Genomic DNA, 25,423 nt, shown 5'->3' with positions numbered 1-25,423 from the left:
CATGTTTCCATGTTTGAGTTCATAAAATCATCCCAGGGAAAGACTCTGCTTCAACTCTCGCAGTGAAAGCTGCGTCTCAATCTGACGCCCGTGTTTGCATCTCTCTGACAGAGTTTGAAGCCAAAGCCCCTCCTCCGCCACTTTACCTGCTTTTCCTCTCTACCTGTTCACCTGTGCACATCCTCTGCAGCTGAGTTTTGTTTCCCCCGCGCTCCTCAGTGTGTCCTACACAGTGAGCGCAAAATACGGTAGTCGGGGCGCTCCAGCGCCGCAGACGGATGAAAGAGCAGAACGTAGGTTATAGCGGGGATAGAGCGTGTTAAGCAAATGAATGGAAGAAGGGGCTCCGCTGAAGAAATATTCAATATTGCACACATTTTATTATTGGTCAGAACTATCTTTTATTTTGAAAAAACTTTTATTTTATCAGTCCAGTAGGAAAAAAACATCAACAAAAACTGTTTTGGGCGGTTTTTGGCTGGGTCTGGCGGTTTTCAGATGACTTTTCGGCTGGAAAACTGTGACTCTATCTGGCAACGCTGGCGCGAACTTTCAGTCTGTCATCAGCGAGTTGGTCTCTGCCCCGCAGCACGTCAAGTTCCCGGCAGAAGATCGGAGTGTTTATTGAAGCCGCCCCGCGTGTCTTCTCCTGCTATCAGCTCTGCGTAAATATGAGCTCATAACGAAGCTGTTTTTTACGTGGCTCGCGCTTTGTACGGAGCCATCAGCGCCTTTGAAATGCCATGAAAAATGAACAAACTAAAATAAAATTTAATTATTATAAAATACTCATTATTTTCCAAAGTCACAGGGAGCCACAACAGATGGAGGAAAGAGCCACATGTGGCTCCGGAGCCATGGGTTGCCGACCCCTGGTCTAGATGGATGTGGACGCGCTAACGCCTTAGGTAACAACAGCATGAAAGTTAGAGTGCCACTCCGATCATCTTTTGATAAATTTTCAAAGGGTTCCCAGTGATTTTTTTAAGTGGCTTTCGGCCCCCCACACCCCCAACCTAACATCATCAGTGCAAAAGAAAGGGCAAGCAATATTGGAACTATCCAGGCATACCGTTTTGATCCAGATTCCTGCTCAGACGAGGAAAAAATGAAGAAGTTCATGGATCTATTTGTCTAAAAGTGGATGCACTGGAAAAACATATTTTGGAACAGTCAAAGTTGAGCTTAATTTTTCTTATATATGTCCTCCATCGTCAGAAAAAATGCCACAAAAACATGTTAAAAACACAGTTTTCAATGGAAGTGAGTCTTTAACCCTTGTGCTATCCTATGGGGTCAAGGTGACCATTGATGTGTTCTCCCTTCCATGACAAAGGTGGATAAAGGTGAAGAGGATTTACTGTAATCCATGGACACCAGTGAGGATCACAAATCATTGAAGAAAGACTTCATCACACTGTCTTGTGGGGTCTAGATAACCTCACTCCCATTGTCAAAGTGCCTAGGATAGCACAAGGGTTAAGTAATTTTAACACAACACCACACACTGTAAGAGTACAGCTAAAGGCCCTCGATCATCCCCCGTCTGCTAGTCAGCAGAAACTCAGAAAGTTAGGAGAAACATGTAGACGATCTTCTGGCGTTTTCCCAGGAGGAAAGCTTTCTCAACAGTCTTTTCTTTCTTTAGTTAAAAAAAAAAAGCATTATTGCTGGTTTTAACCTAGAATCTAAAGTAATAGACTGTCATGAGAGAGCTGTATTGTCCCAGAACTATAGGCATTACTGGTCATGCTGACATTTGCATGCTGCCTGCTTCTGATAACATGGCTTCCCACCAGGGAGATGTGTAGAAAGAGGTGCAGAGGCCCCCCTCCAGCTTCTACGGTCTGTTTTTTTCCTGCAACTACAAATTAAAGCACACTTTAATCTAATCTGAAAAAAGACAAGGATACCAAAAATGTGTTTTTCCCAGATTTTTTATTTCAAAAACGCAGTACAACAATACACAGTTAAATATTTAAATAAAATCGGTGCCCCTCCGGATTCTTGGAGATCTAAAGGATCAAAATCAACCCTTGTTTACCCCATCCATCATTATTGCTTTCCTTTATTAAAGATGGTAGCCAACTCCTTCAGCTCAGAGCAGCTAGTGTTTTGACTGCTCTCTTTACTACTCTCATAAATTAATCTGCTCCTCCAGTCAACTCTATCAGATGAAGATGTTTGAATTAAATATATATATATTTATATATTTATATATCAATCATATAATCTTACAAATGTCCTAAATCCTAAAATAAAGCAGTTAAATCACTGTACAGCTCAGACTTTATCCCAGACAAAGGAATAAACCATATAGCTGCAAAAGTGAGTCTTTGCCTGCTTACTCTGCTACAGGATACATCAGCTCCAGCTAAAGCAAAAAAGTAGTGTTTTGTGGTATTACAAATTATGCCATTAAGAACGTCTTCCACTCAATGTCCAAGCAAACACACTTGATGTCTTTGCATGGATTTTCTTCACATTACATTACAAAGATACTAAAAAATGTTGTTTCCTCTTTAAAATGACAACATGTAGACTTTTCTAAATCTCTTCGTTTTGTCAAACTGATCAATTCAGTTTCCATTTTCAGTAACAGCTGACATTATAGTGACCCACTACAAATATTCCCCCTGAGAAGAACTAAATTAGACAAATATTTTGACAACAGTAATAAAAAAGTTAATTTGCTGATGTTTATATCACGTTTTCCTGTTAGTTAATTTTCTGAGAACACAGGTAAAGCATTTTTACACTCGGATATAAAATTGGCTTCTTTTATAAATATGTAAAAAAAAAAAAAACAACTAAGACCTACAGAGAAACAGGTGAACAGAATATTTACATGACAACAGCTGATGAGTTCATCTTTAACCAAAGCTGCTGCTGACAGTTTAACAGATTCAGATTGACAGAAGATGAACACTCCTGTTCAGGGTTGGCTGAAGAGCGAGGTCATTATCAGAACCTTTAACCAAGTTAATCTGGGAGAAGTTCTGCACCAAAAAACACCAGTTTTTCATCTTTGCTGATAATGTATGGTCCGTTTGTTTTCACTTTCAGCATAGTGTTTTCTTTAAAGGAAAACAAGGCAGATGTGTAAAGGGTTTTTATACAATTACAACATTCTACAAAATCATCTGTTTTAAGAATTTCCTTGTATTTAGGATAATCCTCCGACAGAGCTAACACGGTGCAGGAGAGGGCCTGGTTTTCACACTCATTAGGGATTTCGAAGGCGACCTGCAGGAACACCCTGTAAAAGCCGTCTCTTGGCACCACCAGATTGCCGTCAGAGTAATTAAATCCTCCGAGGAAAGCGTTTCCAAGTTCAGTCTCCCATTGTAGGGGATCTCCACTGGTCTGATTAACTTTAGCTAGAAAAAAAAAGAAAAAAACTAAATTTAATGCTTCACCATTTACTAGCAATATGAACATTTTACCAACCCAACTTCCAACAAAGTTTGGATTTGATCGTATGCTACATAACAAAACAACTTGATAATAATGTGTTCATTTAGTACGCCAAAGTAAAATGAGGTTAGCCCTAGAATCCCCCCCAAATTACCAGTAGTTTACAGGTAAACATTTTCTGGAAAACTGATGAGATGTTCCAAGAGAAACACACATACAGTACACACATCACAAGAGCAGAAAGTGTGCAAGTCCAGCCCCCAGTCTGGCTCCCAAAACACTCTGCAGAACCATCTCAAGGAATCGATGGTATTGAAAGTAGATGAATAATGGAAAGTGTTACATTTAAGCAGGTCATGGAGCTTGAAATCAACTGTCAATTCAGAGGGACATCTGCAGAAATACCAACCTTGAACCAGTGTATTGGAGAGGGAAGCTCTGATTTTACAGATCAGTGTTTTTCTACCCCCACCTACAGCCACACGCTGTGGGTTGTGAGCAAACGGTACAGGTGTTGAGGTCACCCTCAGAGATAGGAGGTGAAGTTTAGCCGTTCAGGAAATTCTTGTGAGTAAAGCCAATTCTTCAGCTGGTTACGCTGGTTTAGAAATCTGGAGAGAATGTCACCTGGACACCCTCCTAGTAGGAGGGCTCCACAATTGAGCCATGACATGCCAAAGAAGTTGTGTCTCTCAACTCTCAACTCAAACTACTGCTACAGCGACACAAACCTCAGAAAAAGTAGTGGGTGGATAAATGGATGGATGGATGGATGGATTGACGGATGAATGAATGGATGGATGGTACTGACATATATTTAGATGTGCATATTCCCTTTAAGACCCATGCCAGACAGAATGTCACATGACTTCCTTACTGCTGGTTTTATAGTTTTCTATTACCAACAGATAAATAAAGATGATCTTCCCTTTCTTATAGTATACAGTGTTCCCTCGCTATATCGCGGTTCACCTTTCACAGTCTTGCTGTTTCATGGATTTTTTTCAGTGAAATTTTGCATGCGTTATTTTACAGTACATTGTGTTCTGTGCCCTGGTTGGTTGTAGACCTTGTCAATTAATGTCCTTTTTGCTTTGTCTCTGCTCTAGATAAATCTTTAATCGTGATCAAATCTTTGTTTTGATTTTATAACACTGGACTTAATATTCTATGAAGGTTTAAACTTTGAGAACTTAAACAAGATAGGAAAGTGTGAAAATGTTTATGTCTGTCTAAGAAAAGTTTATAGTGTGTAATAAGAAGGTCTACAGCCTTAAAACGTTGATAATCCTACTTCACGGATTTCATCTCATTTTTAGAACATGACCCCCCCGTGATAAGTGAGGAAACACTGTATTGTTATTATAACAAATTATATAATAACAATACAATGTTTCCTCACTTATTACTATCATTAATTATTACTTATTAAAGTAATATATGTCTTCTACCAGAGTGCCCTGGTGCCAACCTGTACATGCAACAGGTTTGTCAAGTATACTGTACCCAACAACACATATTTCATCACACTACAGCCTAACATGCTGCTGTAAATACCTTACTGCTATCTAGTAACACAAATTCAGAAGATAAGAAGACAGTGACAACATCATCCCATAGTAGTTCTATGTTCTGAGCACAAACCAGGAACTCCATCCAACACAGGTCAATTGAGCAGTGATGAGTCAAGAGTTTAGGATTTGTTGTGTATCTTAGAAAACCATAATAAAAGTCCAAAGTCTGTGCAGGCTGAGACGATGTACTCATAGAAGCTTTCACTAGAGTCTGGAACAAATAAACCATTTAAAAGGCTGCTCACAAGGAAGACACAACTTTCAATAAAAACCCAAAATGCCTGTACCAACAAACATGTGCAAAAATGGAGTGCTGAATCTGACTAGAGGCCTCTGCTTCTACTCTTATAGAGTGTTTATCTTCTGGAGGGCATCTTAATGGAGTCGCTCCATCTTATCCGCACTTGTTAACAAGACAGACACAACTCTTCAGACCTGTCCTGACACTGTCCTGTAGAAGTATCCACTGATCTCTTAGAACAAGTCATCACTCCTGGCGTCAGTCAGACCAGGAGCACTTCACATGTGTATCCTGTAGTCATCTGTGCATTGATCTTCAAGCACCCTTTCCGCACGTTCCCTGTGACTATAAAGACTAGCAACAATTGACTTTCCCCATGACTTGTTTCAATGGTGTAAGGCATTGTCTAGGTTTTATAGAATGGTGGCATCCCGAGTAGACCTATAAGTTTTCATGATTGTGCACTAATCAACTTGAACATCTGTTCCTGGGACCATAGCAAAACGTTCAGACAACAGAACCTTCAAACACACAACTCCTTCTTCTGTAAGGTCATTTTGCTGTGTCAGATTGGGTCTTTTCAAAATACGGACAAGATTCTACCGCAATCCTTCCATCTCCAGTACTGCTGTGATCCAAATCCAGTTGCTTTTGAGTAGAGGATGAGTAAAGCTCAGAAAAATCACAGTTATATCAACAGTCTGATGGTGGAATAAACAAAAAAGGAAACCAGCAAGTTCAGCTTTGTTGGAGTAAGAACTGTGGCTTCAGTACTAACATGTTTTGACAGAGGTAAGGTGTTCAGAGTGTCTGCGTAGTTTACCTGCTGTCAGCATAGCTCTTGGAGTTCTGCCATCATTATGGCTCAGAGGTTTGAAAGTTTCCACTTGTTCCTTGCAGTCACCAGTGTCTGCCATTGGAGAAGAACAAAAACACAAGGTTTACTCCTGAGAAAAGCAGCTGTAGCAGCTTTCAGTCTCATTTTTTAGCTGGAGCTAATATTTACCTGGAGGAAGGCTGACCAGCCTGTCCTGAAGACACAAACACAATCAGCATCATCAGTGGACTAAATACACACCAAACTTTAGCAACAGAGGACAAGACGTTTGACTGTTCATGCACATCTGGTTTTCAGTACTGCAGCCACCACAAGTATAGCTGTATGACGCATAGGTGGGTTCACAGAGGGCATGAGGACAATCGAAAGCTTGGAGTGGTGGTTTTTAAATTATTCGCTTATAACAAACATGTTTTCCTAAATGGCTTTTGAAGTGCTTGTTTTTTTTACCCACACGTGAAGCTGGAACCCGTTTTTCCAGTTCCAACCACACATGTATAAACAACGTTTACGTTTACACTTGGCTTCTAAATCTGACAAAAAGGTCTTGAAGAAAGATTCAGAACATTGGTTCTAGTTCCACTGTCCTGTTGGACAGTTCTGATCCAAAGAAACGCAGCTGCTGTGTTTGATCAGATACAGACTGTTGTGAAATCTCTGCACATTTCAAGCCAAGACAAATAGATTTCTAAAACTTCAACCTTTTGACCAGTTCTGACAGAGGTTCTACTAAATCCGGTCTGCCAGGAAAAGGTGACAACCAAACTGCTTCAGCTGTGAAAACTTAACAGAAAGCCTCTGTTGCGCGCGCCGTGAACTGCCCTGACGCGCCTTGTTGTGAGGGACAGTTATAGCAAGGGAAACGTTTGATAAATCACCAGCAATTTGAGTAAGTGATTTATGAGACCTTCCGCTTGCCGAATACTAGGTCGTCCGGGCTTCGAGTCCTCGGTGCACAGTTGAAGATCTGTCGGATCCAAACTCAAGAACAGGCGTGTCAGTTCGCTTCCTTCCACTCCCTCAAGCAATCTTTGATTAAAAGTATAATCCTAAATTGATACGTCTTTGTATAAATGTATCAATGCTGATTGTATTTTTTTCACGATTATTCTTGCTTTGATTGCTTGAAATAAACCACTTCAAATAAAGATAAAATCAAAACAGCCGTGGACATACCCTGGCTGACCTGAGACGCGGTTCCGTGCGCTAACAGACACACCTCGGGATCAATGCGTAAAAGATCTACCCACCTGTTTGCCATGGGGCGCGCGCCAGTCCCTCTCGAGCCCAAAGATGACCAGCAGAGCCAGAACCGCCGACAGGAGCAGGAGCAGCGCCACCACCACCAACAGCAGCAGCTGCGTGGTGCGCTGCTGCCACTGCCAGCCGCTCCTGTGGCGGCGAGCGGCGCTCACGCCGTGCAGTCCTGCCTCCGCGCAGACGCATTCCTGTTCCATGCTGTCCGCTCCCCCTTCGTAAATGAGCTGCTGCCTCGCGCTCTGCATCTTCCTTTAGTACAGATCGGTCGCCCACGTTCACAGTCTCGGTGCAGGCGAGTTTCACCAAGAGAACTTCCTCCTCATAAGGGTTTGTCGGTCTCGGACGGGCGTGAGTGGAAGTGGGCGCACCCCTTAAGCGCAGTGAGAAGGCGGGAGGGCAGTTAAAGCGACAGAAACAAGCCCTCCAAACAGGGGCAGGTGAGACCCCCAGGTGTAGAAGTCCTTCCAGAAGATAATGTTGTCGTGAAAGTCATAAAAGCTCCAGAGCTGCTCCAGACCGTGACATGCGCACAGATGACTGACTCTCCTTTGCTGGAAGGGTGGCTCTCAGTCCGGGATGGGGGCTTTGCCAGTTTAGGTGGAGGCTGTTCCATGTCCATCCTCTTTCTCACATTATATTTCATTGAGAGAGAGAGAGTGTGTGTAGTAGGGGTGGGCCTGTGATGCAACTTCAGGGTTGAGCCCCCCACTCTGCATTCCCTAGGGAACTCTGGTCAGTTCACTTTCAGCTCCTCTGTGAGAAGCCCTTTATACCTCCCACCTTCAGCCATCTGCCTTGGTTTTGACCCCTCCACCCACTGAAAAAGCGGGAAAAGTGGGGTTGTGCAATTTACAAATACTAAACGTGTGCTAAATATGAACAAACTATGTTTACTTTCGAAACATATTATAATCTCGAACATCACCCATCATTTCTTGCAGTGTTATAGTGATGTATTTAAATCATGTTGACAAAACATGAAATAGTTATGTTTGATCCCTTGCCCGTTAATTTTGGATAAGTAAGCCCCGTCCATCCAGAAGCATTCCAGGAGGGGAAACTTTGGAGTGATCCAATATAGAGAACCTGAAAGCAACGCTAGCTGGAGAAACCTCTAGGCCTTGCGTGCCACTTTACAGCTGGTCATGAGCAGTACCCGAGCTGCTAATAAAGCATCTTCTTATCTGACCTCCGGATAGTCTCTCAGAGGAAGAAAAAGGCAGAGACGCAAACTTTCCTTTTCAGCATCAATGTCCATTATTTTTCAACACCCTCAAACAGCCGAACAGCATGGACCTCACTTCTGCCTCCAGCCCTCTCACTCATGGTTTCCCCCCATGATTCCCCACTTGCCATGAGACTTAGGGGCTGAATGCGGGGCCAACCCCCAGGCCGCTACAATACTCACAATACTTGCATGGTGCAAACAGAAAGATTCAGCAATAAACACGGTGATTTCCAATGATGTACAGGCAAGAGTGGTGAGTAGTTATGCCGTGGGAATTGGCTTTTGACAAATGGGCAGTGGGCGTGACAAGGTTTTTTTTCCCCCCCACAGACAGAAACTTTGCCAGGGGTATTCATCTTCACTGTATGGATTTCTTTTTGCTAAGTTCCACGTCGTGGAGACCAAAATTGAAAGAAAATGTGAGAAGCTATTATTACTATTATTTAGGTTTTCCATGCCGTTCCACCCATGAGCTAGCTTAAAGGATGGCATTATTTGATTAGCACACTCTAGTACACTTCTCTCAGTCAACTATCAATCATTCTCGGTGCACGTCTCCCGCACAGAATGAGTTCGGTTTGTCAAGTTTACATAATTCTTCGATTTCAATTAAAGCTTTGTTTTCGTTCTATAATGCTGAACTTTTTCTATGGAGATTTTAGCTTTGAGAGTTTAAAATGGAGAAGAAATATTCATGTCCTTTGTTAACAAGTGAATAATGTGTAGTACAAAGTTTAACATCCTTTTAAAACGTCTGTAATCCTACTTCTTCACAGATTTCCCCTGTTTTGGGATAAATATGGGAACCCTGTACATGGGTGGGGGGATTAGCTACTCCCAATCTGCTAGCTTAGTTTGCAGTTTCCATTTCAAAATTCGCGGGTTCTCAGTGGACGCGGTTTGTATTCTGTAAGGGGAGGGGTTAGGGGAGGTGGGGGTCAAATGGACTTTCTGGTCTAATTTCTTCAGATTTTTTTTTCCATTGCAGCTATTGATTTGAAAACAACGCATGTTTAGTTAAAGCTGTGGAGGTGTCACTCTATATTTATTTGAAATTGAACACGAAACTCAGAAATCTCTGTCCTGATTTCTCATCACACCCCAACCAACTGCTCCTCCCTGATGCTGATGTCCATGCTGCGGTCTTCACTGAGCCAGGTGGGTCCCCTTCATCGTGCATTTACCATATATTATTGGAATCGTTGTCTCCTGGATTGTAAATTGAATTGTCAAATTGAGTCGTGAGGTCATCAAGATTGCCAGTCCAACTCTTTACACGCACCTTTTATGCAGAGAGATACATACATTATAAAAAATGAAATTGTGGGGCAAATTTGTCCTCATCTGGGACAAAGGTCAATCAGTTATCCCACTATCTTTGGTAACATGGCACTAAGAATATTAGGATTTTGTTAACCCAGTAACTGTAACATTTATTGATGAGCCAAGGATAAGAGCTGGATTTTTCCAAAGTTTGCATGTGAATTTAAAATTTTCGGACTCTTTGTATTTCAGACTGCTGACCTTCTCGTCAACATAAGCAGGTGCAGGGGTTTATTCAAAGTACAGGTGCGTTGTGAATCTAGACGTTTTAACTAAACTTCAAATGTGAACTGTACACACAAATATTTTCTGTGTTCTTTAGAATGAAGACCATGCAGCAATCCCGGAGGCAGTCGAGAACACCCGGGTGGGAATTACCCTCATAATGGAAAGTGGCAGTGGAGAGGAAGAGGACATCATGGTCCACCTCTCCCAGGCTGTGGTGGTCGACCCACCAAGTGTCGGAGTGGCAGTTGCTGCTTGGCCTTATTTACAGCAGAGATCTGAATTACCCTCCTCATCTCAGAAAAACCTTTGAGGTAATCCAAAAACTGTATTAGAGTTGTAGGGCAAAGTTGTGTGTCTAAGGTTTCTGGCTTTAAGATCTGACTCTTTGAATAAAATTACCTTTAAATAGTTTAAGTTTTTCCTAAGAGGGGATTCCAGCTGCTTGCTTCGGCTCTTTCTGTAATCTTGTGTTTAATGAATAGTAGCAAGCCCCTTTTATTTTGATTTGTACTTTTTGCTTCGCTGTAAACATACTTTTCAAGTTTAGATAATAAAAAAGTTAAATCTGAAATTTGTGTTCAGTGTCAAAGTATTAGCTTTTGTATAATAATCTGCAATTGCAATTTGATTATTCAATTTAAATTTTATTTAAATAATTTGTACATTTAAATGAAATATTTGGTTAATTTCAAACAAATAATGGTGTTGCTAAAACATTTTATTGTGTTTTAAACGTTTGAAGAAATGAGGGTAAATGGCATAATAAAAGCTTGTTTGTTTATGTAAAATTATTAGGTGTAGTAACAAAGAAGCATTCATTATGGTAGAACATGATATTTTTATGTGGAACAATTATATTGGTTCAAAATGTTTTTTTACGCGCAACCGATGGCCATGATTTTTTTATGTAAATCCAACAGATCTTTTTTTTCAGTGCACCCTCATAGGGTGCTAAACCATACAGGCTATGGTGGGGTTCCTTGGGTGGGATTGGACGATACGCATAGAGGGCGTGGCCTGGCCTGGAGCTCCTGTTCTCTCTTGTGTTCTGACAGGGGGGGATCTTGTAGGGGTCTCTCCAGCTGGTGACGTCATCAGGCCCCTCCATCGTGGGGAAAGTTCAGGCCTTTGGTCACTGCGTGTTTAGTTTAGTTTGTTTTTTGCAGAATGTGTCGCAAAAAACAAATCACCTCAAAATACAAACATGGAAAGATGTGGACACCCCTGAAGCAGATGCTTATTATCAGGGGTCCAACATTTTAGACAAGCATGAAAGAATGAAAATGAGTTGCGGAAAAGAAAAATCTGATAATAAATAAATAAAATAATAATATAAGAATTTGATGGTGATATAAGTAGACCGTGTTAGTATAAAAGTTGATAAGCTTGAACAACATTAACTCAGATCTGTATCCATATACGCATCACAAACGGAGAGAAATAACAGACAGCAATAAGTGGTTTCAGCCGCAGCAACATTATTTACATACAATAAGTTGACAATATTGCAATTTCAGTTCCCTTTTAAATATGTATATTGTAGCAGACTGTTTGACATCATTGTCTAAATTGTTCCAAATTTTGTTGACCTCTTGTGGATCCGCTGGAAATGAATAAACAGAGACCATCTCAGAAGTCTGCATCCCACTGAAAGAGCCGTCTGGGTCAGTTTTTCACAGCCTGAAAGCCAGCGAAGGCCACAAAGTCCCACCTTTATCATTTAAAGCAATGCACTTTATGTTTTTCTGTTAATTAAGCCACTTATTTATCAAATGGAGCTTTTAAAATAATTACGAGAATTAAATTGTAACATTGTCGTGTTTTTCATTATATAACAATTTCAACTTCTTTTACTTTGACAATTGCACATGCAAGCTCCTTTCAAAATAAAAGTTCTGTGTATCAGCAGATTTACTTGAATTCAAAATGCAAGAAAGTAAACAATGACTTTTTCTATTAAAACATGAGTAAAGAATCAATTTCTTAAATCATTACATGTAAATGTGAAGATGTTTGTCTCTGAACAGCAACTAGACAGTAAGAATATGTGCTTTAAGCTTATAAAGCACATATTTTTTAAAAATTATTCTGATAACCCACTAACAGCAGGTTAAACCTTTTACCATCATTTTGATCCTAAATGTTAGAAATCTAAACACCAAACTAGTTTTGTTATTCTTAGATCTGATTTATTTTATTTATTCGATACAGGGACAGCACATATTAATACACATTCCTGTCAATATAACAGTTAGCCAAAGGGCTGTTTTTCAACTGCAGTCCCTGGGTAGACGTTAAAATTTTATTCAATTTATTTTTGTATTTAACTTCTATTTAACAAGGAAAGTCGCATTGAGATTAAAAACTTCTTTTCAGAGGGAGTCCCCCTAAAATATCAATATAAAATGACATATTTACATAACATTACCTACATATAATAAAGAACACATTCCGTAAAATTAGCGGTTAACCTAAAAGTAAATTGGCGATAAAACAATCCAAAATCAGACAATTGTATGAACATATACAGGACAAGATGGTGGGATCGGTGATAGGAGGTTTAGTCAGTGTTGACGGCTCTGATTGTCAATGAGCCATTTCTTTAACTGTGTCTTAAATGAATTATATGTGGTTTTGATTTGTAATAGTTACAGGTGTGGAGTTCCACTCAGTGGCAGCTCTAAAACTTGACTAAAACAAATTAGCCAAAACTACAAACCTGCTGTTGATTATAATTGTTTGCATTTTTGCTCAAAGTCAAAGAGCCACAATGGTGGGATAAAGACTCCGGAGCCTCCGGTTGCAGACCCCTGGACTATAGGGAAGGGGTTGAGGGTTGTTTCCTTCAGCAGCGCTCAGCTCTGTATCAGCTTAGATGTGTTAATGATTTGTGATAATAACCATAAAGGCAGATCTTTGATTAGAACAGGTTTCACCTCCGTGTGCAGAGTGTCTGAAGAAAAGCAAGAGCCTCTATAAAGCGTCTCTGTGATCCAGAAAGGCTTCACGGTTTTCCCAGCAGAACCCATTGCCACACAAACCACACTGCCTTTAGCACTGGCAGTTTAACAGCACCGTCACATGACCACTTTGATGAACAAAATGCCACACTGGTAAAGTTGGAAGAACCCTAATCTGAGGGTGTTCGTGCGCCGCAGGAGCTGCAGTGTGTTCATCAGGGAAGCTACACATAAACCGACTCAAAACACCAGGAGTCTGTTTCCAAGTCCTGTAATCATGCTGGGACAATCTGACTGAGATCAGCATTTGTTGGGCTTCAGAACCAGAATTTTGGAGTTATTGAAACACCAGTCAGTCCGTTTTACCACAAAGAGGTTGTAGTTGATCATGTGATATGTGGCCTGCATGCTTATGTCATGTAGCGCATTAAAATTCCCCAGATCTCAGTTTCTTCAAAATCAGAAAGTGCAGCACTAAGGAAAGTAAAAACTGAAACTGCTGCAGTAAGCAGAATGAAAGCTGATCGAACCAGCTCTGCTGTGGGTCGGGTTGTCCTGCAAACAGGTGACTTCAGCGCTGCTCACCTGAGAACACCAAGGATGTTCAGAGATGAGAGGAAACGCTGGAGTCTCAGCGAGTAACAACAGGAACTAACGACCTGAAGTTAGAGCTGTGTGTGTGATTCCTGGAAGGACTGCGGTCACGATGGACTGCTGGTGTTGTCATTGTGTAATGTGTGATGTGGTGGCAGAGCAAAAAGGTAACCGAGAACAAAAAAAACAAACAATTATGTTATGATTTGCTTCAAAACGTTGCAGTGTCAGTATCACAATCTTCAGATTTTTCTAGAGACAGGTGCTTTTACTTTTATCTTTAGGTATGTTCAACCTTTGAACCTGGAGACTCTATGAGGTGACGTAACCATCACAACAGTGATGACACTACACTGATGGCAGGCTCTCAACTGTCAGCTTCACACTTGGATTTTGGCATGTTTGTCTAGCTTGAGGTTTAGTTCTGTAGTAAATAATACAAAATAAAACTCGTCCTGTGGATTCATTTAGGACTCCATAACCTGAAATTTTTCCTGTATGAAAAAGTAATCAAATACAAAAAGTAGATGTGACAAACTCATATGTCTCCTGCAGCACTGAAAGGCCTGAATGGGTCAAACTAAGGGTGTAACAACTCATTTTAACATTTGATTCATATTGTAATTTGTGGTTGACAATACGATTCATAGTCGATTTTGGTTAGTTTTGAAGGATCTGATTCACTGACCTGAAATGGATTCAGGTCATCTTTATCCAAAACTTCAACCAGTGTGACTCGGAGAGAAATACCTGGTACTGAACAGTACAGGGGACGTTTTTCAGATTCCTTGGATATCTTCAAGCGAAATGAAATGTGTCCAAAACAAACAAGTAAACAAGAATAGTAAATCCATTCACATTTTAGTTTCCTAAAGTTCAGCCCACTGTTGGATTTCCACATCCAAATAATCCAAAGGGAACATTATTAAAACATTTCACACACTGTGGTCACATGTCTTTGCTAAAGTCAAAGACACTGGACTGTAATGATGGACTGGTCATTGTGTTTTGTCCGCTGTGATGTTTTTGGTTATTTTTACGTTGGAGTAAAAATAAACCTCCCATACCTCAATATAAATGGTATTTTCCAAGAAAGATATAATGGCTTTCATTTAGAAATGACTTCAGAATGGTATAGTCTGATTTAATTAGCAACTTGCCTCAGACAGATCGATTCACTGATTAATCATTACACCTCTAGTTCAAACGTTTGTCACAGATGTTTGATCATCATGCTCTTGAATGTTGCATCCATCTGCTCAGTACACGCCTTCACTCTAATGCTGCATGTGTCTCAGGAGCAGCTCCGACCGTCTTCCTTCAGCCGATGCTGGTCGTTCCACGGAAGCCCGACACAAAGTCACACTGACAAGAGTCCAACCCGGTTTTATTGGGGAGTGCAGCTCAGAGTTGTGGTCGTTATAAACGTGAATTTCTCGCGCTGCAGATCTGACAGAATGAGAAAGGAAAAAAAAAAAGCAAAACGCTGGGGGGGCAGCACCACCCTCTAGAGCACGTGTCAAACTCAAGGCCCGCGGGCCAAATGTGGCCCTCCGTGTCATTTTATGTGGCCTGCGAGAGCGTTAGAAGTTTTTAATCTCTTAAAATAAAAAATGAAAATTGGTGTTATTTATTCATATCTAGGGGGGTTTGGACTTGAAATATCGGATTGGGCAACTAAACATTAGGACTTAAACACTGTCCATATAACCTAACCTGAAAGAATCAAATGTAAAAGGATTTATGCTAGAGAAACAAGCCAACATGTGTCTTCTATGCAACTGTAATTGTCACTTTAAAAAGTTATAATGAATAAATAAATGAGTAATTTAACATTAACGTTTATTTTTTTATTACATTTAGTTACATCTATAAGTTATATCTGGCCCTTAGAGGACAGCCGCTATGCTGATGTGGCCCTCTGTGAAAATGAGTTTGACACCCCTGCTCTAGAGGGTGGAGGACCTGCAGTCTGCTGAGTGATGGTGCACACACACAGTCAAACCAATGACAGTACAATGACGGTGCTATTCACATTCACCTGTACATCAACCAGAACAATATTTACAGTGGTCACATCAGGGGGAGGTACAGTACCTGAGGAATCATGACAACCCATTTCAATCATTCACTACAATAGGAAGAAGCACGCCCAGGAAGTAGCGGCACAATTGATACACAGAAAGCCAAAACCGCCCCCGGATTCTGTACTTCTGCCCCTTCTGCCAAGCCTCATCAGGCTCCATGACAACGTCGGCACATAACAGAGCCTCGTCATGAGAGTCACTTAACCCCCCCACACCCGTATGAGCTTTGATGAGAGCGCTTTGTTGTGCTGAGGTAGGCAGCAGAGAGCAGATTAGACTTAACCACCTTTATAACGGGGATGGGACTTCCTGAGGTCCACCTGCTGCGGCAAACACAGCAAGTGACCGGAAGCAGCAGAGATGTCACGACCCCTTGTGCCAGCAGGCGTCCACTAAGACCCCCCCCCTCCCCCCAGCAAACAAACTGGACTGGAAAGCAAACTGGCTCATTCATCAGACGTGGGAGAAAACACGCTCCATGTGCAGCATCTCTGCAGAAACCTAATAAATAACAGAATACAAATTCATTTAAATAACAATCATTGTCTCAGTTCAGGATCAGCTGATCAAAGTGAGTGTCCAAAGTCTGAACAGGTCAGATGTCCCAGCCAGTCTGAGCCTCCATGATCTGAGCAGCAGCGCCCTCTGCAGGCTCAGCAGCCCCACTTCTTTGGATCTTTCGTCACAGTTTGACAGAAATCACACGAGGAGGACAAATGTCAGCCGGACCGCCAAGCAGCTCTGATCCAGCAGATCTGGGTCCTGGGGGAATCCACCTGGGTCTGATCTGGGCTCAGTGGGGGCTAGGCCTTGTAGCAGTTTCCCTGTGTGGTGAGAGCAAGCTGGCCATTGGGGGCCACCTCAGCGGCCTCGTCCTCCAGGAGACCGGACACGTCGGCGTTGGGGATGCTGTCATGGTAGCTGCTGAAGCTGATGTTGTCCTCCTTCAGCTCAATGGTCCAGAAGGGGGCGTTGAGCTTGCGGTTCTGGTACTCCCGATAGGTGTACACCCCCCCCACAAAGCCAAGCAGCAGCAGGACCACCAGGATGATGACGGCCAGGATGATGATGTTGAACTGTGTCCAGGACACCTCTGTCAGCGCGGCGGTGGTGTTGTCAGCGGGGCTCCTCAGGCTGGTCAGGAGGGCCTGGGGGGTGGTGCTGGTGTCGCCGCCTGACCTGGAGTCTGGGACGGCTCTGTCTGTGGTGGGGATGATAGTAGGGGAGGGAGAAGTGGCGCCGGCAGTAGGGACTTCGGCTGTGATTGATGGGGTGGGGAGGAGGGGCAGAACTGAGGAGACAAAGAAGAAAAAATGTTGGATTTTGTAAATCAAACACTCAGCTGCACAGAGAAGCTGACATGATGCACGGTGCACGTGTCCCTGTCTGCAAAATTTGAAAAAAGTGAGTCCATCCCTTCCCGGTCTGTCACCTGCACAGATTCTGGCTAAATCAGTTTCTCTGTGTTTGACATGTGCACTGACTGTTTATGCTCACAGTATGAAAGCAGAACTATCCACAGAGCGGCTGCAGGGAGTCAGGTGGATCCTCATCTATGTCCCATCTATGTGACCCGAGCAGAGCCAGAAATGGAACCAGTGTGGAGACCAGGATCCCACAGAAGACTAAATGCCACACAGGTCCAAGAAGCCAAGAAGCAGGTACTTCCTGTTTGGAATGCCAGGTGGGAGGGGTCACTCGGTCCACTTCTCATTTTCAGTCAATGAGTGAACAGAAATTATTGAGCACTGACACCTGTAGTCACACAAGACGGAGTGTCTTAATGCAGGTGATGTCGTCTAAGGATGACGTGGATCTGCCTCTCAGGCTCTCAGTGTCAGGAGTCAGAGCTCTGTCTCCCCCTCTGGTCACGGCCGGGAGCCATCCCCGGATTATTAACACACTACATCTCCCAGCCGCCCAGTGCCCAGTTCCTGGTTGCTGCTCACGTGACTCTCATTGTCAATCACCCACATCTTTAGCAGTGCAGAGTCTCGCTCAGAGCAAACCTGGCCTGTCTCCTCGTGTTCCTGATCCTGCTCCCCAGACCCACGCCTGAAATACGACTATTCTAAACCTGCTCCGTGATATTGTGATGCCCGTGTCTGATCTCTGCCCGCACGACCCTGCTTTAGCTCTTTAGCTGTGTTTGACACCTGTCATCCTGTCTCTGCTAATAAACCTGCTGCATGGTGAACCAGCCGTCTGACCGTTTGTGACACCCAGGTGAGATGATGTTTCAGCACTAAGCAGGTCCCTTTTTCCCAGAAGGCATTCAGTGAACTTTTTTTTTGCCTTTTTAACCTAACAGCACTTGAAACTTGAGCCTGTTCCAGCGACTAAGACATTTCCTCTGTACAATAGCATTGATCCAGGAGTGCATGACATGAAATGAGAACTCTTGATGCATGGGCAGCTTGTGACAGATGTGCATTTCAAATATGAATTCATGCCAAATAGTTACAGCTGGATAATGGCAGATTAATCAAGTACATTAAATGGGAAGGAAAACAATTGTAAAACAAATCAAATTCACTGAAGTAGAAATATAGTTTCAGATAAAACATTTTTGTGGACTTTTCTCTAGTCCACTGATTTCCGTCACTGTGCAAGAGTGTGTGCAACTATGGCAGGCCATGTAGTTGCGGATATCTGAAATGTTCTTTTTGACTAGGCAAAACTCAAATAAAGATATCTGCAACCAACATCCAGTCTAGCTTTTAAAGTTTAAAATGGCTTGCCATATACAACACATCAAAGACCTTTTTGTTTTACCTGAATGGGTGCAGCTGTGCGTCAGGGCGTCCCCCTCCCATCCAGGCGCACAGAATTGGCAGTGGGATCCGGTGGTGCCGTTGCTGCAGCGAAGACAGCGACCGGTGTCGGGGTCGCAGACCTGGGCTGGCCCCCGGGGGTCAGCGTTGCCGCTGCAGTTACACGGGACACACGTCCTAGAATTATTGTAGAAGCCAGCGCTGCACCTGTCGCAGTGAGGGCCACTGTAAGGGGGGAGGCAGGCATCACACACTGCGGAGCCGCTGGAGTCTGAGCAGGAGAGGAGAAGAGCGTCAGCTGATAATTTAGCAAAAAAAAAAAAAAAAAACTGGTACGATATGATACTCTGATTTCATTAATTTGGTCAAACCACAAAATCCCAGGACACCAGGCTAGACCATAACAGATGAGCAAAAACTGCTTCTTCAAGTCCAGAAAGTTTCCTTAAATATTCTCAGATGCAGCTTGAAATGGGCGGGGCTTTTAGATGGACTCACACAGTGGTGAATCTCCCTCCACCAGGTGGCGCCAGGCGATAGAATTTAAATCCTGAGTTCTTAGAAAATTCTAAGCAGGCATGCTGGGAAGGATGTAGCAAGGGTAAGGAGCCCCCCCAGAAATGATTCGTCACTGTCACAGCTGCTGCAGCAGCACTCTGTTGCGCAGTAACAGAATGAATGCCCCCCCTCATCATGACTAAGGTCTGCTCTTGAAGTGCAGGTGGAATCAGAATCATCACATTTCCAGGTATCAGCTTTCTCTCGCAGCCTCCGGCCCACAGCAACACGACACCAAAGGCAACCGCATCTTTACAGAAACACGAAACACACAGCATCTCCTTTTCCATCAACAAGTGTCTCAAAGGTCTGCAGGAGCTGTGGGAAGATCAGGGCCACCACTGCCAAGCAGCCTCTGGAGGTGAGCGTTTCAGGAAACAACTGACGACGTGGCGTCATGTCGACATCCAGAACATGAAACTGAAATAACTGTTAAGCATCTGTAAGCCATGCAATGCAAAACTGATCAGCTATGATTATCAGCTGAATGATTTCAGGAAAAAAATGTGTCAGAAATAGACATTTTAGATGTAATTACTGCAGAGTTTTTATTATATCAGCTGTGTGAACTGACAGACATTCACTCTCTACATCGTTCAGACTTAGCAAAATCCTTCATTCTTTCAATTTTTCAACTGTCTTGGTGAAAAAAACTTTCCCTTCTTCAGGAGGACTTTAGTTTTTTTCCCTGTTATGGTTTTCTAATATGAAAATGCATCTTGACAATACATGGGAATAGAATGAGATGAAATCCACCAAAAACAGGATGAGAGCTTCAGCAAACTAATCGTGGTTTGTAATTTAAACCTTTTAATACATTATTCTGATTCAGGCATTCAACATTGCAATGTGACAATAAATTCCCATTTTTCAAACTATTTGTAAACATGTAACTAATCTTTGTGTTTTTTATGAGCAATTCTGCACCATTAACCACTCTGGACAAAAATCAAGTCATCAGAGAGCAATTTACTAAAAGCTTGTTTATGATCTTTTACTAATTAAAAAGGTACAGTTTTAAATCCTTAACATGTTGTTAAAAGGTCATTTATAACTCACTAACAGCTTATTCTTTATCTATTGGTTATCTATAATGCACATTTATAAATCCTTAACAAACTTTCATTCAACAAGTCGTTTATAACTCATTAACTAACAGTTAATTAATATTTGTTAACTTGTTATAATGGACAGTTATTATAAAGTGTTACCAAAACATCGACTCTTTCTGAGATCAAAAGGAAACTCTTTCAAATCCTGTTACCTGCAGGATTAGAATTAGCATTTTATTGGCATATTCCAAGTCAGTTTTTAAACATATATAAAGAAAGAAACTAAGGCCCAAAACATAATTTGTGTCAAAAGAAAACACAACTCCATTGCTCCAAAAAGTAACCCTAAAAATCCCAACATGAATTTGTATTATTAGCACAGTAGTTTTACTGTTATTGATTTTTTAAACAATAGATATGAATTTTCTTTTGCTATTTAATTACAGTCCGGTAATTTATTTTTGCTATTTTAGCCTCTATTATTTAAATTGGCAACTTTTGTAGTTAATTTGGAAACTTGAGGATAATCTAAATGACTTCAGCTTTCTACATTTCCTTTCCAGCCGTCGGCCATTCAGACACCTCTCTGCAGGAACTCAAACATCCTTGATCTGTATTTGGTTGATTCACAGCAAATGCTAGGATGAGTGGATGCCTCAGGTTAGAGTTGTGTTTTGTGAACAAAGGCGGTAGTCTTCCATGTTTGGAATCCAGCCTTTACAAGAAACAGTTTCCTCTCAGTGGCAGGAAGATTTGAAGTTTTTGTCCAAACATTTTATGACATAAAATAAAAACTGTGTTGCTGCAGGTGTGAATGCCGCATACACTCATTCATCCTGGCGGGGGGGTTGTTTTCAGTTTTCTGTTGCCACAACAAATACAGTCCTATGACAATTTAAAGTTTTCCACATAGTCGCCCTGACTGATGGTCCTGAAGGGTGACAGTTCCTGAGACTAACCCCACCCTCCCGGGTTATGTGCTTTCTGTTGGTCACTGCGCTGAGAGCCATCTAATGCTGACTGCTGGGTGTGAGCAGCACTGATTGAAACGTTCACTGAACCCCCCCCCTATAATTCTTCATCTTCTGCAGATGTTGCTGAGAAAAAATCTGCCAGGTGTCTACCCCACTGCCACAGTTTCCTTTTTTTTTTTGCAGGTGCTGTTTGCGCAGACCATGGGGTGGCTCCTCCCCCTGTCTGCTGCCGCTTGCCTGGCTCTTCGCTCAACCTGCTTCATGCCCACCGCCTCTGTTGATACGCCGGGAGGGACGGTGCACAGCTGACTGCATCAGCGGATCATGCGTGAGTGTTGCCATGCAGGAAACCACCGTCGAGGGAATGTGCTGTGGGAGGAGGCTCTGATTGGTCCGTTAGGAGGGGTGACAGAGAGGTGAAGTCCTGACAAAAGCATCTGCAGATCAAACCCATCTGAAACCTTACAGCAGCCATCATCTACACACGTGAATGTCCGCCCCACCTAGAGACAGGCCAGACGGCCTCTAACCTCTGTCCTTTTTGGCTGGGCTGGTTTTAAAGATGTCTGTGCATCCTAAAGAACAGAATCAGCCGCTATTTTCCAAATCACCAACTCTGGTCCTTCATCCTAAACACCATAGATGGTAGGAACTGAGGACCACGCCTCTTTTATGCTTTCACGGTTCGCCCACAAATCTTCTATCAAACTACCACCTTGTTAGTGACCAAACTGCTGAATATTGAACATGTTTGTTTGGTTTGCTCTCAGTTTTCTTTAAGATAAAGTCATGTTTGACTTTCTAAAACTGACCTCAGCCCTCTGAACTGGTTTAGAAACACTGCAGTCGTGTCTGTTTAGACAGAGGATTGCTTCTTCAGTTTGTCCACAACGGCTTGAAATTGGCTGTTGTAACCATTGACTGTATATGAAAACTGGAGAAAGTGACCCCTCCCCTCTGGTGTTCCAAACAGGACTTACCTGTTGGCTCCAAGAAGCCAAAATCCCATAGAGAAAGGAACAGCTATCACTCAGGCCATTCTGTTTGTCAAAATAACTGTTCTTTCTCTGATACCTTTTTTAACAAAATCTTGATATTCACTTTTTACTTGATACTTTTTTCTTTTCGGAAATTGTTCAAGTTACAAACTGACCAGACGTCTCAATAAAAGCATGTGGTCTTATGTCAGAAGTTCAAAAATATATGATTGACAGATTCTCCCGAGTGGTAAAGCTGTGGACTATAAAAAAGCCAACTCATGATTGGCGAAAGTGGTTGCCATAGAAGTGATAACATTTTTTCGTCAGTGAAAAAATGGCAACCTGTTGGATTTCATTAAGTTGGAGCTGGAAGTAATCCATTTTCAATGGGTGATGTCACACTCACTCAGTCCAGTTCTTATATACAGTCAATGGTTGTGACATGACAATGAGAGTCTCCAGGCGTCAGCTTCATGTTGGGTTGTTTGGTAGTAATCATTGACTCTATAATATAACTGGACGGATCGCGTGTGATGTCACCCATAGAAAATGCCTTGCTTTCCGTTCCACCCTAATAAAGCTAATTCAGTCGCCATTTTTCCACGATATGTCCATTAGCATGTTGGAACCAGACGTCCTCAGTAAGTCACAATTACTTTGTCTACATTTCTGTGGCAACCATTATCTCCAATCAGAAGTGGGCATGTTAGAAGGCCACACCCCTTCTACTGAAAGTGGGCTTGGGAGAATCTGTCAATCAAACACTTTGAATGTTCGAAGTGAGGCCACCTACTTTGATTGAGGCATCTGATTGATAATTTATAACTTTAATAACTTGCGCTACAGAAAAATTATCATGAAAAAATATTAGGATTAGCAAGAACATGTTTATAAAAAGGTATCAGAGCAAGAATGGTTATTCTGACAAAACATAGTGATTGAGTAATAGCTGTTTGTTTCTCAATGGAAGGGACCAACAGGTACTTCCTATTTTGTATGGAGGGCTTGCTCAATCCAGTTCTCATTTACTGTCAATGCAGGTAACGGGTACACCAGAGACTTGTCAATACATTTGATTAATTTCAAATACTTTTCTTCTCTGAAAACAGCAGGAAAGACCTGATCCAGAGTATGAGGCTCATGCAGATGCTGAGCACAACGGCTTCCCCCTTATGGTCAACTTTGACATCAGATCTACAGAAAGTGTTCATTCAAACCAATGAGTGTTATTAATTCTCCTTTTTGACTCTAAAAAACTAGCTTGAAGTACCTTTGTGTAACTTCCACAGTATGACATGCTACCGTGGAAACGTTTGAGCACTTCTGGCGGAACGAAACGTTTCCATAGAAACGTCCCCTCCTAATCTGCCCCGGGAGGGCGGCCTGTGAATGTCAGGGTGCGTCACTAACCGCTGTGACAGGTGCCGTTGGAGGTGGAGTTGGAGCAGGGGCAGGGAGAGCAGGCTTCACTCAGGGCGGCACCGGGCCGGCGGTAGAAACCGGGCCTGCAGTCCTCACAGTTAGGCCCTTGGGTGTTTCCCTCACAGAGCAGACACCAACCTGCAGGCACACAGTGGGTCAAATGATCAGCACGGTCAAAGCATCAACACAAAGATTTCACGACCTTTTCTGACATCAGCCAGATTATTCTTAAGGAAACTCTGCCAGCGTCTTTGTGGAGCCTGGGTGTCAGAAGGGGCAGACGCAGACGCACAGCTTTCTGGGGTTTAAACAGAAGCTCAGCTCAGATAATGTGCTCCACACGTTTTAAACCAATCATATACATTTAAATACACGGTTAAATAAGGGGCACCTGGAAGGGTTTCTGTTTTTAAATAAAAACAGCTTCAACTGAGAATAAATGAATAAAAGACATAAACTTCAGTTTCCGGTCCTGTTGGTTCCAGGTTGCGGACTGACCCTGAACCTTCTCACAGCATCTGCAGTTCCTCTGCAGTGTTGGTCAGGCATCAAGCCTCAGACTGAAACCAGTTTTGGATCAGCTGGTGAGAACACAGAAGCGTAGAAATCTGTGGGCTTCACATTTACAGAAACATCTGTAGACGAGAGGAAGGACTTTCTGAAGAGTTTAGGATTTTTGTTGATGAAAGAAAGAAACACCAGCTCAGCCGTTATATCTGTCAGAATTGTGATAAGTTAAATGTTTTGGTTCATTAAGTGAATTCAATAAATAAATTGTGTTTTTCTTCAGACTTTTGACCAGAAGGTTTCAGACTTTGTTGTGGTTTAGTGACGGGACTTTAAAATGTACCTCACGTGTTTAGATTAACTTTCTATCTGTAAACAGCACTGAAGGTTTGTTGTTCAACCGCAGGTTCTGACAGTCAACGAGACTCAACATGTCTGCAGATTCCTGCAGGACAAAGAACTTTCAAAGGAGCATGGGGTGGGGGGTATGGAAACTTTCTGGTGCACAGACTTCACTGAATATTGCTACAATCTTTGTGGATCTTTGGAACAATTTTGATAAGGAAGATCTACCTCTCTTCCAGGTAACCTGGGTTATTATATCACCCATACAGTCCACCATCAACCTGGCCTTTGCTCTGAACCAATAGTTTAATGGTTCAGAGCAAATAGTTTGTTTGCCCGTCTTTTCTTTTCAGCCACTCACAGCCATATTCTTTCACCTTTAATTCATTTACGTTTATTTCTCTACATTTCAGGCTGTTTTGCCAGTCCTCCTTCACCCCATTCTTCCTCTAGATAGAACAATCCTTTGGCTGGTCTGGCTCATCAGCGTCTAGACTCCGGCGATTATTCATCTATGGTCTGATCTTATCCCACGTATGCATACAAGACATCGTCGGCCCAAAGCGTGACCGCAAAAATGATGGATTTATTTCAGACACATTTTTCTTCATCACAAGAACAGTGGGGAAATAGGTATTTGATCCTTTGCTGATTTTGTATGTATTTCCACTTTCCACAAAGAAATTGTCAGTCTGTCATCTATGACGGTGGGTTCATTTAAACAGTTATAGAAAGACTTTAAAGAATTTATATATGTGTATTTGTATTTGCTTGAGGGAAATAAGTACTGTAACCCTCTTGCTGGAAAGATTGAGTACTTTGTATCAAAACCCTTATTGTCAAGCACAGACATCAGATGTTCCTTGTAGTTGATGGGCAGGTTTCTGCACATATCAGGAGCAATTTTGGTCCACTCCTTTTTACAAACCACTCTAAATCATTCTGATTTGGTGTCTGTTGCTTAGTAACTCTCTCCATAGGTTTTCTATAGGATTGAGGTCCAGGGACTGGCTGGACCACTCCATGACATTGATCTGCTTCTTCTTCAGATATTCCTTTGT

General features: G+C 42.2%; 2 protein-coding genes across 2 annotated transcripts in view; both read right to left on the bottom strand.

The window, feature by feature from the left end:
• Positions 1-1,919: 1,919 nt before the first annotated feature.
• On the bottom strand, positions 1,920-7,994 carry LOC110015654 (tumor necrosis factor). The gene is made up of 4 exons (XM_023958781.2): positions 7,321-7,994; positions 6,239-6,263; positions 6,056-6,142; positions 1,920-3,380 (listed from the first exon to the last, which is right to left on the bottom strand). The coding sequence occupies exons 1-4, from the start codon at positions 7,573-7,575 to the stop codon at positions 2,983-2,985; spliced, it is 765 nt and encodes a 254-aa protein (XP_023814549.1). The 5' UTR covers positions 7,576-7,994; the 3' UTR covers positions 1,920-2,982.
• Positions 7,995-15,033: 7,039 nt separating this feature from the next.
• The window catches only part of si:ch211-158d24.2 (multiple epidermal growth factor-like domains protein 9), a 31,827-nt gene continuing 21,437 nt past the window's right edge, over positions 15,034-25,423 (bottom strand). Inside the window, exons 4-6 of the mRNA XM_023958782.2 lie at positions 23,499-23,648; positions 18,526-18,795; positions 15,034-17,041 (exon numbers count right to left, since the gene is read on the bottom strand). Of these exons, the coding sequence (XP_023814550.1) occupies positions 16,554-17,041; positions 18,526-18,795; positions 23,499-23,648 (908 nt within the window). The 3' untranslated portion in view covers positions 15,034-16,553. The remainder of the gene's footprint in view (positions 17,042-18,525; positions 18,796-23,498; positions 23,649-25,423) is intronic.

The sequence above is a fragment of the Oryzias latipes genome, chromosome 9 (genome assembly GCF_053564925.1).
Source record: "Oryzias latipes strain Hd-rR chromosome 9, Olatipes_Hd-rR_3.1".
Classification (NCBI taxonomy): domain Eukaryota; kingdom Metazoa; phylum Chordata; class Actinopteri; order Beloniformes; family Adrianichthyidae; genus Oryzias; species Oryzias latipes.
The sequence above is the reverse complement of the archived record's forward strand: the minus strand, read 5'-3'. Positions and strand labels throughout refer to the sequence as shown.